This window comes from Hyaena hyaena, unplaced genomic scaffold, assembly GCF_003009895.1.
Source record: "Hyaena hyaena isolate Hyena2069 unplaced genomic scaffold, ASM300989v1 scaffold_668, whole genome shotgun sequence".
Classification (NCBI taxonomy): domain Eukaryota; kingdom Metazoa; phylum Chordata; class Mammalia; order Carnivora; family Hyaenidae; genus Hyaena; species Hyaena hyaena.
In genome coordinates, this window is record NW_024081301.1 from 973,105 (window position 1) to 990,806 (window position 17,702).

Genomic DNA, 17,702 nt, shown 5'->3' on the forward strand with positions numbered 1-17,702 from the left:
CTACGCGTAAAATAAACAAGTGATGCCTTAAAATGCTGTTGTTGCCTAAGAAAGAACATATGTGTGAATATCCATTGCTTATTCTGTCCCTTATAAAGGAAATCTACTAGATAAAAAGGAAAGGAAAGCATGTTACAATTAGGACCGCTGTCTGAACTTGTTCAAGCTCCAGGGCTTAAATGTTAACCTTCAATATAACACTGTGCATTAACTCCAGTGGAATTAAAAAAAAAATAAAGATAAACTTTGGCTCCCAATTTTAAATGCACCAAAAAACATGAGTCGGTTTCATGGCACAGCACCGCAACAACATTGCTGTCCACCTTTTGTGAAATGAACCAAGGCTCAAAAACCAGCTAGCTTCTCTCTTTTAACGTATGCCAGTGCATTCAAGGGTTCAGGCTGGTTTGCTTTTACTTAAGGCCATTATCACTTTCCAGAGTGTGTCAGTGATGGTGTATCCAGGATATATAATACGTAGAGATTGAAAAAAAATTTTTCACAAGACGTAAAAGTTTTAAAAACTTTGAGTTTGTATTTTGACAACTTTGTGGATTCAAGAAGGATATCCTTGGGGGACACACTATATACATCTCTATATATTTACAGTATGTTTTAATGAATTTTTGTTTCTATAGGAGTCATTTTCCCATCATAGAATAACACACATACCACATACACACTATGCTTTGTTTTAAAAACACAGAATGAGTTAGGTTCTTGCAGTAAATATGTTACTCTTTACATGTATAAAATTAACCATATCACTCTGAGACTCCAGTATAAAGCAAGGCTCTCAGTACTACACACAACATATTCTCCACTATAAATAATTTCAAATTTACAGGATTTCGGTATCAGAGGGCAGTTACAATGCCTTTTAAGTTCTCCAAAGTTCACAATTTTCCAACTATAGCTTTCATCCTGGCATGCCCTGCGAAGTGCTTTACAAAAATCGGCAAGTAGGGGCCACAGCTCATTATTGAACCTGTGTTCTAATGTGAGCCACTCATACACTCAACTTGTTATGTGTGATTTTCAGAGATAACACTGTGGCTCTCCAGTTTCTAAATTCATCATAGTATCCATAATATAAAATACTCTACTTTGCAGGGAGAACCACATTTCAATAAATCCACTGGTAAAGTCATTTCATGATATCTGCACAGAAACTTTAACATTGAAAATCCAATTAAAAAGCATTTCCCCAGTCTACCCCAAGTAGAAAACAGAGCTCCTGGGGACTCTGGAGAAAATATGTTTGACCAGAGTAAATCATTTGTCAGGTGAATACATTAAAAGCAAATTTAAATTTCACACTTGGGTCTAGATACATAAACGGTATGGAAAATGACGGAATATTTAAGGCATGAACCACCCTTTCTAATTTAACTTATGGTCTTACTAATAAATACTTCCTTGAACATGTGCTTCACACATCATAAAATTTATGAACAAGCTACATGCTGGCTTTCAAGGAACCATTTGTACAAGGTTTCCTATTCACCGCTAGGCATCACATTCCTGGGTCCTGAGTTGTATTTCAAAAAAGGAAAAGACACAAAGAAGCTCTTTAGTTAAAGATTCATGAGCACAGCATGCTGGGTTGCAATGTGTTATTTGGAGTTCAGAACCTTCTGTCCACCTGCACTGAACTGTGCTTTTGGTTCTGAAATAGCTCATCTAATGTGCTGAGGATCAGCCAATCTCTTACTATCTTTTCTTGTAAATACTTTGCAGGGGCCCAGCCAAAAGCAAAATCTGACCCTAGTAGAGGCAAAGTATCTCGGTGGAAATAGGGCTTTGGGTCTCTTTTCTGCGCTAAGGGGATCCTGCGCCTTTAGATATTATTTACTTCTTGTCCGGTGAACTCGACGTGTCTCAAGAATCTGATCACTTATCTTCTCTTAGACTGAGATCTTCCAGAAGCTGACCTGGGATGAGGATATGAATGCAAGCAATGTATTAAGGAGGTATCCTGGGGCAGAAGTAATAGGAGGGAAGCAAGCTAGGGAAGAAAGACTCTGGAAACCATTTAACTTTTTTTTAAGTTAATTTATTTTAAGAAAGAGAGAGAGAGAGAGAGAGAACGAACATGCAGGGGAAAGGCAGAGAGGAAGAGAGAATATCCCAAGTAGGCTCCACATCTCCATTGCAGAACCTGACAGGGGGATGGAACTCATGAACCATGAGATCATAACCTGAGCTGAGGTCAAACGCTCAATGGACTGAGCCACTCAAGTACCCCAGAAAACCATTTCAATGAATGGTTAAGGGAACTGCTGGCCCTCATGGCAATACTGTAGATGACACTGCACAGTTGTCCCACCCAGGGGCAAGGAAGCTGGAGTCCGCTGGCCACCCATGGCCACCCCTCATTGGCTGCTTCTCCAGGCATTCGCTTCTGGGTCTTTCTGGCCTTCTCTGTGTGTTAGCCAAGCACATTCCTCAGGCGGAGAAAGGCCTTCAGCAGAGTGGCAGGGAGGCGGGTGTGCACTTAGAAGGTGGAGGGTTTGCTTGGGAAGAGTGCTGAGGGGCTGAGGTGGAGCACTCTGCAATGGCCTCCTTTGGGGTCTGTAAGAAGAAGGCTATCTTCTGTGGTCCCCTGGCACTGAAACACACCTCAGTCACAGTGCTTAGCACATTATACTGAAATGATCGTACACTTACTCAACACATATTCGTTGAAAGCCTGGCTGTGCAAAAGAGATCACATTTGGTGAATAAAAATAGACGTGATTGCTGCTCTTGGGAGGGACAAAGTGACTAAGCAAGGAAGCAAACAAACAGATAAAAAGAAACATTGTGGCAAGTGCAATGGAGGTAACAAATGGGGTGCACCTGTCAAACAATTACTGGGAGCAGGATGGGAAACATTTTTAGACATGGCAGCTAAGGAAGGTCTAGCTGAAGAGATGTTACTTAAGCCAGAGCCCAGGGGGTGAGAGAAGGTAGTTATGCAAAGGGCAAGGAGAAGAGTGTCCCAGTGGGAGGGGCAGAGGAAGAGGGGGAATCTCTCAACTTGTTGGGGGAATTCAGAGTCACTGGGACTAGAACCCAAGCAAACGGGAGGGTAGCAGGTTAAGTGAAAAAGTAAGCAAGGGTCGATCAGGCAGGACTTGATCTCTCTTCCACTATACTGCAAGTTCCTTGCTAAGGACCAAGAACATGTCCTGTATGTTTATATCCTCACCCCTACTGCTCCCTTCTCTCCCCTCCCTCCAGCCCCAGCGTATAGCCCAGGGCTGGCACCCAGTAGATTTTCAGAAAACTAGTATGTTTTGTGTCCTAAACAAGCCTTTGCTTTTTCTCCATCTTGCTTATTTTCTAATGAGGACTAGAGACTGGTAGCGACCCCTGAAAGTTGATTGTGTCTGAGTAGTCTTTAGAATTTTAAAAGATGAAGAAATCCATAAAACCTTTTCCCTAGGTGATAATCCCACCAAACTCAAAGTCTCCCCAAGGATGCATGAAACAGGCTTCTACACAAGTTTATGTCGCTTGAAAGGAGAGAAATACATTTTTGTTTTGGACCATTAGCTTCCTGGCACCTGGCATATTCTATATGCTCAGCCCTATGACAACAGTGACCTTCTCTCTCTTTTTTTTTTTTTTAACGTTTTTTATTTATTTCTGAGAGAGAGAGAGAGAGAGAGAGACAGCATGAACAGGGGAGGGTCAGAGAGAGAGGGAGGCACAGAATCTGAAACAGGCTCCAGGCTCTGAGCTAGATGTCAATGCAGAGCCCGATGCGGGGCTCAAACCCATGAACCATGAGATCATGACCTGAGCCGAAGTCGGACGCTTAACTGACTGAGCCACCCAGGCACCCCGACAACAGTGACCTTCTAATTGGAGAAACCAAGAACACATAAAACAAGGTAGGACACTAAAAGGCGGGGTGTGATGAGCACTTGAATATAGAGCTAACATTAATTGAGCACGCATGATTCCAGGCACTCTCACAAGCACTCTATCTGGATTAATTCATATAATCCTTACAACAACCCCATAACAGAGGTTCTAATATTATCTCTATTTTATAGATGAGGAGACAAGTCTAAGGATTTTCGATAATTTGTGCAATATCTTACAGCTCATACATGTGAGACCTGGGAGACCACACACATAATTTGATTACAGATATTCAAACATTCAACTTTACCCTCTGTTCTTGCTGTGATTATCCCCTATGACATCCCTGAAAAGGTTTAAACCCTCTTGATCCCCTTCAAGTGTGTACACTGCATGTGACTTCCTCTGGAGTGACCCATACTGCTTCCAGACAGCTCCAGCTGTCACAAGCTTCTTCCTTATGCTGAGGCACAGTCTCCCTTTGCTGCCATGCTCTTAGGTGCTGATTCTGTGCTCCATAATCACACAGTATATGACAGTCTTGGAGATGTGTATAAAGACAGCTACTGTGCTAAGTTTTTCCAAGTCCAAATAGCTTTTTTATTCCCCGTGTTTTACATGTTTTATGGCTTCCAAGCTCTGCCCTATGCTCTCTGCTCCCCATTGTGTGATGTGTTCAATTTTGCTGATGCTCTACCACAGCACTGGTGTCTCTGGATGTGGTCTAGCCCCATACCTAATGAATCTTTTTTGGCTGTCTCAACTCTGTTGACTCCAATCAATGTTTCAGTCAATGAAAATGTATACAAATTGTCTGTCAGTCATGTCTTCGTTTTCTGAAGCTAGTTCATTTCATGAAGCACATGTAGAGATGAAGATACAGGTCTAATTTGATAGGGACATTGTATTAGAGTTAATAACTTGAGATTTGAAGGTGACAGATTTGGATTCAATTCTGAATTCTGATACCTCCCATCTGCAAGGACTTCAGAAAGTGACACATTTTTGGGGCGCCTGGGTGGCTCAATCAGTTAAGTGTCCAACTTCAGCTCAGGTCATGGTCTTGCATTTCATGGGTTCGAATCCCTCATAGGACTCTGCACTGATGATAGGGAGCCTGCTTGGGATCCCCTCTCTCCCTCTCTACCCCTTTGCCACTCATACTCTCTCTCAAATAAGTAAATAAACTCAAAAAAAAAAAAAAATAAAAGAGGGGCACCTGGGTGGTCCAGTCAGTTAAGCCTTCCGACTTTGGCTCAGGTCATGATCTTACAGTTTGTGAGTTCAAGCCCTTCATCAGGCTCTGCGCTGTGAAGCCTGTTTCAGATTCTGTGTCTCCCTCTTCATCTCTGCTCTTCCTCCCTTGCTTGCACTCTGTCTCTCTCTATCTCAAAAATAAATAAACGTTAAAAATTTTAATAAAAAAAAGAAAGTGATGCATTCTTTCAGCTCAATTCATCCAGAAAACACAGGATGAAAATGACCTGTAGGGTTGTTAGGTAATTTAAATAACACACTATCTATACACAATTTAACACAGTGTACCAGATTAAGTCTTCCCGTGAACCAGAGCAGCTGAACATGAAAGTGGCTGAAGGAAAACACACCACAATGACTGATCTTATTGCGTGTCCCTAATGTCTGCTTAACTCTCACTTACTAGCTGATCATTTCTCACGTTCTCTAACCTCAAACCTTCTACTTTCTCCTCCCACTTAGGCTCACCTGACTTTGCTTCTTATTTAGTTGAAAAATAGGACTCAGAAGATTGTAGGAACACATTGTTCTCTTTAGATACCTTTCCTTTATCTTCATTACTGAGATTTACTTACTTTTATTTATTTTTAATTTTTTAATGTTTAATTATTTTTGAGAGAAAGACAGAGCATGAGTGGGGGTGGGGTAGAGAGAGAAGAAGACACAGAATCTGAAGCAGGCTCCAGGCCCTGAGCTGTCAGCACAGAGCCCAATGTGAGGCTCGAACCCCCGAACCACAAGATCATGACCTGAGCCAAAGTGCTCAACTGACTGAGCCACTCAGGCACCCCAAGATTATCTACTTTTACATGGTCATGAAATTGTAGGTAGTTTGGATCAGAGATTTTTTTCATCAAAAGATGTAGCTCATACATGGAATATAATATATCTGCTGATGGCTGGCATTTTCATCTGTAGCAGTCCTTATCTAATAGGTAACACAGCCCCTTTCTCCCAATTTTGCTGATCACCCCAGCTTCAGTAAATATTTCTACATCCCTGATTGGAATTAAGTTGATAGTTGCCTGGTCTTTTCATTGTCTTCCTTAAATTTATTTAAATGAAACTATCTGCCAGGTAGATGAAATTTTTGCCCGGACTTCAAACCAATCTCTGAGTGATTAAAATCCTTTTCATGCCAACAGTTTACCTCTAAGCCAGTCTCATGTTTTTAGTCAGGAATATGACATGATTATTCTCCATGTAAGGGGAACTCAAATGTAAGACTTTGCCATGCCACTATTTCCCTTTCTGTCCTTACCCAACTACTCTTTGCTATACCTCTGCTCCTATGTTCATGTCTGACTAAACTGGAGAAAAAAGGGAACAAGTACTTATATTTTATCATTTATTCTTCACATTCCAAAACTGAGCGTCATTGCCTTTTTTTTTTTTTTAACTTATGAACAGTGAAGTTCAGGTCATTTATGAAACTAAGTCAAGTTGATACTGCAGAGAGTCAAAGCCACAGCCTTGCATTTTAGTATTACTGGTGAAATTAGGTCTATTTTCTGGGATTTCTTTCTTTAAATTTTTTTTTAATGTTTTACTATTCATTTTTGAGAGACAGAGAGACAGAGTGTGAGCACGGGATGGGTAGAGAAAGAGGGAGACACAGAATCCAAAGCAGCTCCAGGCTCTGAGCCATCAGGACAGAACCTGACGTGGGGCTCAACTCACAAGCTGTGAGATCATGACCTGAGCCAGTCAGATGCCTAACCAACTGAGCTATCCAGGGGCCCCTTGGGCTTTCTTTCTTATCTGTAGTTTGTAATTTGGCTTAGGGATAATAGAAACATAGGGTGGAATTGCTGACAAAGAGCTTCACTGCAATGGGAGGTGCAGAATGAATGGGTGAAGTCAATTCAGACTGGAAGAATGGGATAAGTGATCCAGGAAACAGTCAGGGCTTGGACAAAAGTAGGGATCTACACGGATGTGGAAGAGGCACCAGATTGTGGGATGCTTGGAAAGTTCCAGTGAAGGCTTACGAGTTTATCATGCTGCAGTGAGACATTGGATAAAGGGGAAGGGAGATGAAGGTGGGCATCAGGAAGATCACCTTGCAGGGCTGTGGGTGGGTGTGAACAGAGGCCATTTTGCTTCAGTAAGCAGGCCGTGAGATGATAAAAAGCTCCAACTAAGCTGTTGGCAAGAGGGACAACCTGTATAATTCCTTCCCCCATAACCTGTTGAATATCAGTCTTCTCTGGGCAAGGGGGCAGTGTGCATAGAAACCTGACAGCCAGTGGGAGAAAAGGAGAAAGAATTTCAATTGTAGAATTCTGCATTTTTTCTTTTCTTCTTTCTTTCTTTTTGTAAACCGATATACTGTTCAAGAGGGTCAAGCCCCTCTCAGGAATGTTCTCCAGTTATTTACAGCTGCTTCTGAGACAACGATGGGAAGATGAAGTGAGTTTATATGTCAAGTGCAACATTGCTTTTCACCCAACCAGGTGCTACTTAGTTAAGACAGTTAAGTAGGTACTATTTCTATCTACAGATGAAGATTTGGGGGTATGGAAAAGTAAGTGGCTCAAAAGCAGACCTAACAAGGCCTAGGGTCAAGAGCACTCAGATTTATTGCTATGTTGCTCTTTTGATTAAGATTGAAATTGCAGATTGAGAAAATACAAAATTTTGAGAAAAATAGTAAAGTTAGAGAATCCATTGAATGGAATAGAGCTTAAAAATTATTTTTTTTAATTTACTAAGTTAGAAATTAGGCAAATCAATAGAAAGTATAAATAGCAATATCATTTTTTAAAATCTTTTTTTCCCTGTAGGAATAGGAAAATTGAAAAAAAAATATTCATTTTTTTTCCCCATTGACACATTTGAAAGTTTGGGATTGGAATTTCAAGGAAGAAATTTTTGTGTGTGATATTTAATTTCTCAAAATAATTATTTAATTCTGAATGCTGATTGCTTTCATATTAGTTTTCATAGAGAAATTAAGTATAATTTGATAGATTTTTAATTTAATGATATTTCAAGGAAAAAAATTTAAGTATGATGAAGATATCTATTATCTCAAAACTAATGCTGTGTGTTTCAGTGGTCTGCCATCTTAAAGAAGCAAAGTGGAACCAGAAGAGAGAAGTAATAGTTTTTTAATCAGTTGCCTACTCTTTTTTGACTGGCGAATCTCCCGATGTATAAGCACTAGCAAAGAGGACAGGTTAAACATATAACTTATGTGTAGGTTTGGTAAAAACAAACTCAGCATATAAAGCTATCCAGTTTCACTTCTTGAAATTGTCACCATTTGGAATTTTCTAAATTTACAAATTCAAAATTTGCAGTCCAACTGCCATATGTTATAAAATTCATTCCTGGGCTATAAGAAAAGCCAAGCCTTGTTTGTGAGAAACTGAAGCTTTTTTTTTTTTTTTAATTTTTTTTTAATGTTTTATTTATTTCTAGGAGAGAGAGAGAGAGAGACAGCGTGAGCAGGGGAGGGTCAGAGAGAGAGGGAGTCACAGACTGAAACAGGCTCCAGGCTCTGAGCTGGCAGTCAGCACAGAGCCCAACGCGGGGCTTGAACCCGCGAACCGCGAGACCATGACCTAAGCGAAAGTCGGACGCTTAACTGACTAAGCCACCCAGGCGCCCCGAGAAACTGAAGCTTTACACACATTGAAGAAAACCCTCTCTACTTTTACTCTCTTTTCAAAGAAATAAAATTACTTTAGTGTAATAACAGAAAATTCCTTTTCCAAGAGTAAAAACTGTTCGTATATTTTCCTTAATTTGGGATGTGGTGAGTAGACTGAGAAAATATGAAAAGAAAATAGACTGTAATCACTCTTCCTTAATTAAGATGCATTTACTTTAGGTTCTCAAAAATTATCCTGAGACTTTTTCAAGACTTTGAAAGATACCAGCTTTTCAAGGTCCTGCTTAGCATTAACATTCATTGATGCAAGGAGGCTTCATTTTATGAAGTTGTTAACTAACTAAAAAATGATTTTTTTAAAGAATATAATTAGTGTTTTTTATCTAAGAATTTTTAAAAGTCATAAAAGAACATACAGGCTTTAAAAAAATTCTATAGGGGGCACCTGGGTGGCTCTGTCGGTTAAGCGTCACACTTCGGCTCAGGTCGTGATCTCGCAGTCAATGAGTTTGAGCCCCATGTCGAGCTCTGTGCTAATAGTTCAGAGCCTGGAGCCTGCTTCGGATTCTCTGTCTCCCCCTCTCTCTGCCCCTCTCATGCTCATGCTCTGTCTCTCTCTGTTTTTCAGTAATAAATAAATGTTAAAAATTAAATAGATTCTGTAACATATCCAGTTGTAAAATGACTTACTTGAATATTTATCTCTGAGTATGGAATTATATGTTTTCTTGCTGGAAGTATGTGTGGAGATAAGAAACGGCGAAAGGAAGAGGACCTTATGTAGGTTCAGAAGTGAAAACCAACAGTAAGCAGATGGCTGTGGAAACAATGTCCAGACCAGTGGCACCTGCTCTTCTCAAGGCTCTTTTCAAGCCGGGAAACTCCTGTCTTGGGCTCGCTGACAGACCAAGGGCAGCTCCATCCCATGTAAGGACTTTAGACTTTTTAGACATGATGCCCAGGTTTAGCAGGTACAATGCAGAAATTGAGTGGGATAATAAATGACATGTAAAAACTAGGACACATTGGAAGACATCAATATGGCATGGAGAAAAATGAAGCTAAATACACATTTATAGACTCACAGACATTCAAGACACCTGTATTCATTTCATCAAAATCCCAAAGACATTTCTCTGAACGTCGGTAGGTCCACGTCACATAGGATAGGCAAAACAGAAGAAAGACTTTTCTTAAACATACAAAGACTTTGAGTGAGTCTCCCGCCTGTGCATGAGAGTATGAGCCTGGGTGATGGCAGGAAGGGAATGTTGACCAGGTCTTTTTTTGGGAAGGAAAAACATTTGGGTACCTGATGTGGTGGACTGATTGTTCTGATGCAGCTATTTTAACAGAGCTGTTCTGAAACCATAGCGACCTGGCAACCCTGATACAGTGGGAGCATTCTAGAGCAGCCTGAAAAAAAAAAAAAAGCTCCCAGTCCTTTTTCTAATTACCAAGTAATATATAAAGCAAAGACCCACACTCTATCCCTGACTTGCACTGCAGACTTCTGCCTCTGGGGCTTCAGGAACGGCCAAAGTATGTTGCAAGGTTTAGGGACAGGGGTGAATTGTGAGTTGGGAGTTAGACATATTTATTATGTTCATTACTTGCTAGTTAAAAAAATAGTGATCTTTGCTTTTTTGACAAGTCTCTGTAAAAATAGCCTCTGCACCAGACCTACTCTGTTCTTTGCACCATAATAAAAATCTTTATCTTCAAGATTTTTCAACACATGGCTTTCTCCAAGAAAAGGGGAGCTCTCTTATTTTTTTTTTTTTGACATGTGAAAGGCACAGAGGTTTTAGAATGACCTGACAGTTACATGAGAGTTTTGACTCCCTTTTGTGGCATGTTCCTTTTGAAACAAAAGAGGGACTGATGGCTATGGACTGATCACGGGTAGCTATGGACTGATTAAAGGGACAGGTGCGAAATTGCTCTGCTATGATGAGCCGAGAGGAAATGTTCTTTTCTGATTGTACAATGTACCTGGGCTGCTGACAGAAGTGAGCAGCCCACTTCCATGGGAAAAAGCTTTTCTTCAAATTATTATCTTTTAAACCTCAATTTGAAATAACAAATATTATTAAAGTCAGAGAATAGTGTACAAATATTTCAGTACCAATTCAAAGAAAATGAGGACTCATTCTGACACTGAATGTTAACAAAAAGAACAAATATTTAGGTTCATACATGTAAGATCATACTATATATCAATTTTCCCATTTTAGTCTTATCAATTATATTTTGGGAATTTTGCATCTAAAAGTTAAACACCAAAGTTAGTGTATCATCACTTCTTTTTTTTATGGTTATTTATTTTTGAGAGAAAGAGCACAAGCCAGGGAGGGGCAGTGAGAGAAGGGACACACAGAATCTGAAGCAGGCTCTGAGCAGTCATCACAGAGCCCAACATGGGGCTCAAACTCATGGGCCATGAGATCATGACCTGAGCTGAAGTTGGATGCTTACCGACTGAGTCACCCTATACCCCAATATATAATCATTTCAATGTGATATACTAAAATATAATTACTTTTTTAAGTTTATTTATACATTTTGAGAGAGAGAGAGAGAGAGAGAGAGAGAGAGCATGCTTTTGTGCATTATTTGGGGAGGGACAGAGAGAAAGAGAGAGACAGAGACAGACAGAGACAGAGAGAATCTCAAGCAGGCTTAATACTGTCTGAACAGAGCCGGATGCAAGGCTCGATCTCATGAACTATGATATCATGACCTGAACCAAAATCAAAAGTAGGATGCTTAACCAATAGAGCCACCCCAGTGCCCTTAAAATACAATTACCTTAATAAGAATCTTCATGTTTCCAATGTTTTATTAAAGTTTTCAATTTTCATTCATTTGTTTGGAAACACTTACAAGCTAGGCTTCAACAGTCAGCTTTTACATTGGTGGAGAATTGAGAACAAGGTCAACAACCTTTTGTCCTACAGGTCAATATATGTTTCTCCTGAATACAAATCCTTCCCCATCATCTCTGCTACTTCCCTAGGCTGAGTTCTCAGTATTTTTTTGTAGGACTAGTTCTAAATGATGCTATAGTAACCCTGCTCCCTGTCACCCCCCATGCCAGTCTACCCAATACAGATGACAATGACCAAGAATTTCCGGTAAAGCTTTGATCACTCCATTCTCTTTTGTAAGATAAATACAAACCAAGAACCAAAGAGGCTACTGGAGGAGGGGAGAATGAAATCACAGAAAAAGGAAGATAAGAAGATATCGACAAGCTTTATAAGCATTTGAGAAACTATATACATTTGGCCAAAATCAGAATGATATAACTCTGAAGATGTCAAATGCATTGGAAAGAAAATAAAGCAAACTTCTTAAAGTTATAAAGATATTAAACTCACTTCTCTGGCCATATAGGAAGAAAGAAAATCAACCTGGAAAATTAATGGAAGGGAATACACCTGATTTCTAAGTTGTGAAAATGTCCTTGCCGGAGGGTTTTGGACTGAGCTCCTTTAGGGCACTGAAGCCATTTCATGGTTAGGCCCCTTCCCTCTTCCCTGTGACTTTAATGATGTTAACTTTACCAATATTAAACTAACTGGTATTTCTGATGCCTACCCTGATATTTTACACTTCCATGATTTTCTACATGCCCTTTTCTCTGTCAAGAACTTCGTTACTGTCTTTGTCTGACAAACTGATTCTTCAAAATCCAGCTTGCATATTCCTGGCTTTAAGGATTATGTCTTTGTCTCTTCAGATTCCTTCCTCTGTGTTATGATTAACCTGCTTTGCATGCTTTCTTGCACTTAAAATAATGTTATTACACTTATTTGTTTTCATGGTGAGGGTCCTCCTCCTAGACATGATAAATCCTTGAGGGCAGAATCAGCGTCTTTTTTTTTTTTTTTTTTTTTTTTTTAACTCGGTAGTTCCGTACTGAGTTTCTGGCACAAAACAGAGCCCAGTATATGTGCAACTGGATTGAAATTTATGAGGGAAGGACTATTATCCACTTCTTCCTTCCAGCTGTTCATGGACAAGCTGGCCGATCATCATGTCTTTTCATTTTTGAGTTTGAAGCCTAATGCCAAGGGAAGATCAAGAAAAAGTGGTTTGCATCTTGATGCCAGATTTTAAAAGTCTTTTCTCACTCTAAGGAAAGAGCGGAACAGGTAACATTGCCACTGAGGCCGGAAAGCAAAATCCTTCCACAAGTGTAACTGAGTTTGTTTACATGTTCTGGAGCCTAAATGTTTGAAAATAAGTGATGGCAGATCAATAAGGTGTCAAATTCTACAGGCATCGAGCCACAGAAGCAATACTCCAAAAATGGCTCATTGCTTCTCCTTCTCATCCACCAACTTCACAGCTTGGGGATATATTTTAAAAATCTGATCTTGTTTTAAACCATTTAAGTCTTTTCCAGTGTCTAAGTAGCAGCCAGTTCTCCTTATATTATTCATGACTGCTGCTGTCAGTGTGACTGGATTTTTCCACGACTTAACCGAGTGTAGTATCATTTCCACTTTGCTACTGCCTGATGGTACTGAGAAATGTAAGCTATAAAAACTGCATTCACCAAGAAATATTAATGGAGAAGGGTGGCTGTATCTTTTTACAATGCTTAAAAGCTTAAGCTGTAATAAAAAGTTGGCTTTTATTCCCTGAAATAATCAAAAGAAGAACTTGAAGGAAATGAAAGCAAAATGCAACAGGATTGCAAAATTAGGGCAGAGTTAAAGAAAAATACTTTGAGTGCCAAAAGAAATCTAAAATAAATAAAAAATAATAATACATTTGTGAAACTGCTCTTTGACCCAGACTATTGCTACTCAGTTATGTAACTGGAGACTCCTTGAAGTCTCCGCACAATACACTCACTGGGGAAAGGCAGGATAAACATCTTTTTCTTGATACTCATCTGGATTCGACCAGCTAGCTGGGCTAGATAAAGAAGAAAGTAGATTCCTGGTGGTTTAGACAGAAAGCGCCAGAGCAAAACCTTGTGAGTTGTCCGAGTGATGAGACTAAGGACATAGAGGGACATAGAGGAACCTAGTTCTCGACAACACTGGCCTATGCCTGAACAGGAAGGGGACAATATCAAGCCCTAATTTTTTTAAGTTCATTTATTTATTTGAGAGAGGCAGAGACAGTGTGAGTGGGGAAGGAACAGAGAGAGAGAGAGAGAAAGAGAGAGAGAATCTTAAGCAGCTTCATGCTGCCAGCACAGAGCCTGATGCGAGGCTTGAACTCAAAAAACCATGAGATTGTGACCTGAGCAGAAATCAAGTGTTGGATGCTTACCTGACTGAGCCATCCAGACGCCCTCGTGCCCTATCGATAACCACAGGACAAGGTGAGGCTATGTGGTTCAAGGTTATTAATTAATAACATCTCCACACCCAGTAAACTGTTGTAAACCTCGCATTTGAAACCACTTATTGTACATGTTTGAGAATTTCGGATCTGAAAGGAGTAAGGTGAAATCTCTCTCTTGGTGTTACAGATTTCAGCAGGGCCAGTCTGATGTATCTGGTTAATGGTAGAAAAGACAGTTCAGGTAGACTTGCCTCGTTATTGTATTTGTAGAAGTCAAGTTCTAGTAAATACATAAGAATCATTATATTTTGGGAATCTGCCTTTGAATCACATAGTCTTATGATACAAATCTTCAAAACATCTAGAAAGAAAACAATTCACTTTCTACCGGTATTAAGTATTTCTTTTATTCTGTCTCTTGGCTCAAGAATAAAGCCTTTTTCCACCTAATCCATCTAGTGCAGATATTCTGAACATTTTTGTGGTCACTGATTCTCTTGAGACCCACTAACTCTCCCCACACAGATTTGCTGTGCACATGCATGCACACATACACTTGCACACATGCTCCGTGCACACTCAAGGCCATTCATATAATTTCATGGGGCTCAGGGATCACATACTTTTATCTGTGGATACCAGGTTAGGAATTCCTGCTGCATTGGTTTTGTGTTGTTCTGGCTTTAGAATTAAGAAGGGTGAGTGTGCCTCTGGTTCATCCTGCTCCTTTGCTGAGAACACTCAGGGTGTGTCTGGTGTACCAGTTTTCACTTTAGATGACAAGCATACCAGTTTGGTGCACTTTGCCTTTTCCTGTCTCTTTTGAATGTCTAGAACTCCTCTATATTTCCTTTCATCTCTACCCAAACGATCTGTGTTGGTAAGTCATTAAACATCCTGCATAAATTATAATAACGGTGTAACCAAGGCACAAGGGTCTATATCTGCTCCTGAGCAAATGTCTTACCATAAGAGTTTTAAAAGACATTGAAGACCATGGCAAGGTTACCTGGCAAAAATAATTCTCTTTGGAGTTTTTCTCTGGCCTGCTGTGAAAAGCATCTTTTCTTCAGCCAGTCAGCTTCAAATTCACTGTAATGCTCATTTGGCCACGTGATATAAACCTTATAACACAGAAAGCAGATATCACCTATATGTATATTATGCTTCTATGTACTTTCATTCCTTATTGCTCTATTTTTTAATGTTAATTTAAGATAAGCAGGGGATCCAACTAGCCCTTGCTTTTTATTTTATTTTATTTTTTATTTTTATTTATGTACTCACACACATAGAATAGACTTTTGGAAGACAAGAGAACTGGAAGCTGAGGGGATATATCGGAGGTCTGAGGCCCCTTAAATATCACAGAAGAAGCAAAATCTGGCTAGATCTGAAGTTCTTACTCTGTATTTCCTAAATCTGTTGTTTCCAAACTTTCTGTGATGACTTAAAGTCAGCTCTTACTGAATTTAATATTCCTTCCAAGAGTATCAGAACTAGGAAATGATGATGATGAGGCAGATCATCATCATAATAATATTAATACTTACTAATATGATTAATACTTAATAATATGATTAATAATTAATATGACATTAATTAATGTCATAATAATACAGGACAACAGCACTCTGAGTGCATCCTGTATAACGAACACTACAGGCATAACTCCTGTAGTCCTCATACAACCCTGGAAAGAAGGTACTACTCTTATTCACATTTTCCAAGTGAGGAATATCAGAGTAAATATTTCTAAGGTCACACAGCTAGTAAGCAGTGAACCCTGGGAGTAAAGTCCTTCAGTTCAGATGAAGACAAGAGAGGGAAGACCCATGGCCTCGCGGTCATACTTGCTTTTCTGAGAACTATCCTAGTTAGTTTGGAAGAGAGAAACACAGGCTGGTGGCCACATCTACTCTATGGTTTTGAGAGGTTTATTTTCCGGAGTTATAGAACAAACTTTGCATATCGACTCAGTCATTTGATTAAATATACAGTAGTCAATACAAGTTTTTCAGGGCTCACTGCATGTCAGACACCATGTTAAGCATTTTAACCCCTATTACCTCTCTGAATCCTCACATCATCTCTACAAACAAGTCCCGTTAGTATCCCTGTTTTACAGATGAGTAAACAGAGTCCCAGAAGCATTCTTGTTATTATAGAAATAGTTTGATTGTGTCTTCAGGGTTGTCACTTACTGAAGGAATAATGAGCAATGCTGTAAGTTTTATTAAAAATAATAGTAGTAATAAACCACTAACAACAGTAACAGAAGCTTCCATTTACTGAGCATGCCTACTTTGCACCAAGCACAACACACACATGGCCATGTTTGATCAAATGAAAAATAATTCATTACTTAACTTATTGGAGACTAGCCCCTTCACTGAACTTGGGAGATAAAGGAGAGATAATTTAGTGATAATTACCTTTTTTCTGTCAAATGTTAAGCCTTTAATACCAATGTTCACATCAAGAGCTTCGATGAGAAGTTTCCGTGCTTTTGCAGAATCCAGGTAGCACTCGGGGCACTGGCAATTGTCTCTCAGCCAGACAGCAGGGTAGAGAGACTCTGCCCCATCATGCCAGAAGATGTGCATCAAGTGAGCCCCCTCCACCACATCTGCCTTTTGGATGGCACAGTGCATATTTCTGGTCCTCGCAGGTAAATCCGGTCAGCTACCTGCTAGGACAAATCTGTGTTAAAAGGAATCTCAGGCGGATCAAGTCCGAACTTGACTTCTAAGAGTGTGAACAATTCAAGTGGACTCTGGCTCCTGCTGCTCAGTCAGCTGCCAGAGTCTTTGGTTTGACTGATTAACGCGGGGACTTTGTTCTGCTGAGAGTATCTCACATGCTGTAAACAGAAACACAGTGACTAAAAGTAAATAAATGTGCCGAATCAGGATCCAGATGAAAAGAATTCCTTGTTTCTTCCAGAAATTTTAGATAATAAGTTCAGAACCAATGACACAGGCACTTTGATAATTATGTTTGCATAAAAGCTCTGAAAAATTTTTTAAAGGACAAAAATGCTGCACAAATTGAAAGTGTAACTAATCATACCTGTGCTATTTTAATTGACATCCAGTTGCACGTGCCTTTCGGAAAAAAATGTTTTTATGACACTAAATGAGTAAACTTGATCTACTGAGGGAAATATTAATGCAATTTATTGATTTTAACAGAGACTGTAATCTGGTACATTGTGCCATTTCTATCCTATTATTTACTGTTTTACTTATACAATTCATTTTCTAAGTGTAGTATAATAGCTCCCAGTTTCTGCAGGCTCCCCACTCTCATCTTGCTTGATTTGTTCTCTGGGATTTTCTGTTTTAATACGGGTATTTTGGTTCATTTAATCTAAACCTTTGCTGAGTATTTTTATAAAACTTCACTTTACTTAGGAATACATGACTTCTTTTTAGTAAGAAACACACCAAATTTAGTAAGAAACACACGAAGAATATATAACTGAAAGGACAGGCACGAGGTATTATAGACTAAGTACATCAGCATTGATTATGATTGCATTAATGACTACATATTTGGCCTTCAGAAATTGTGTCAGTGTTCTGAATCTCCCTTTTTTCACACATTATTTTCCAGGACTCTAAACTTACTTAGAAGAAATAGAACTTACATGGACAAT

General features: G+C 39.4%; 1 protein-coding gene across 4 annotated transcripts in view; it reads right to left on the reverse strand.

Moving 5' to 3' along the window:
- The window catches only part of BBOX1 (gamma-butyrobetaine hydroxylase 1), a 61,593-nt gene that overhangs the window by 36,725 nt on the left and 7,166 nt on the right, over positions 1-17,702 (reverse strand). For 2 of the 4 annotated variants that reach the window (XM_039217103.1, XM_039217102.1), the window contains 2 exons: positions 16,477-16,730; positions 15,051-15,165 (listed from right to left, as the gene is read on the reverse strand). In XM_039217103.1, coding sequence (XP_039073034.1) covers positions 15,051-15,165; positions 16,477-16,695 — 334 coding nt within the window. In that variant the 5' untranslated portion in view covers positions 16,696-16,730. Of the gene's footprint in view, positions 1-15,050; positions 15,166-16,476; positions 16,745-17,702 lie in introns of all 4 variants that reach the window. The other 2 variants (XM_039217104.1, XM_039217105.1) reach the window with 1 other exon arrangement.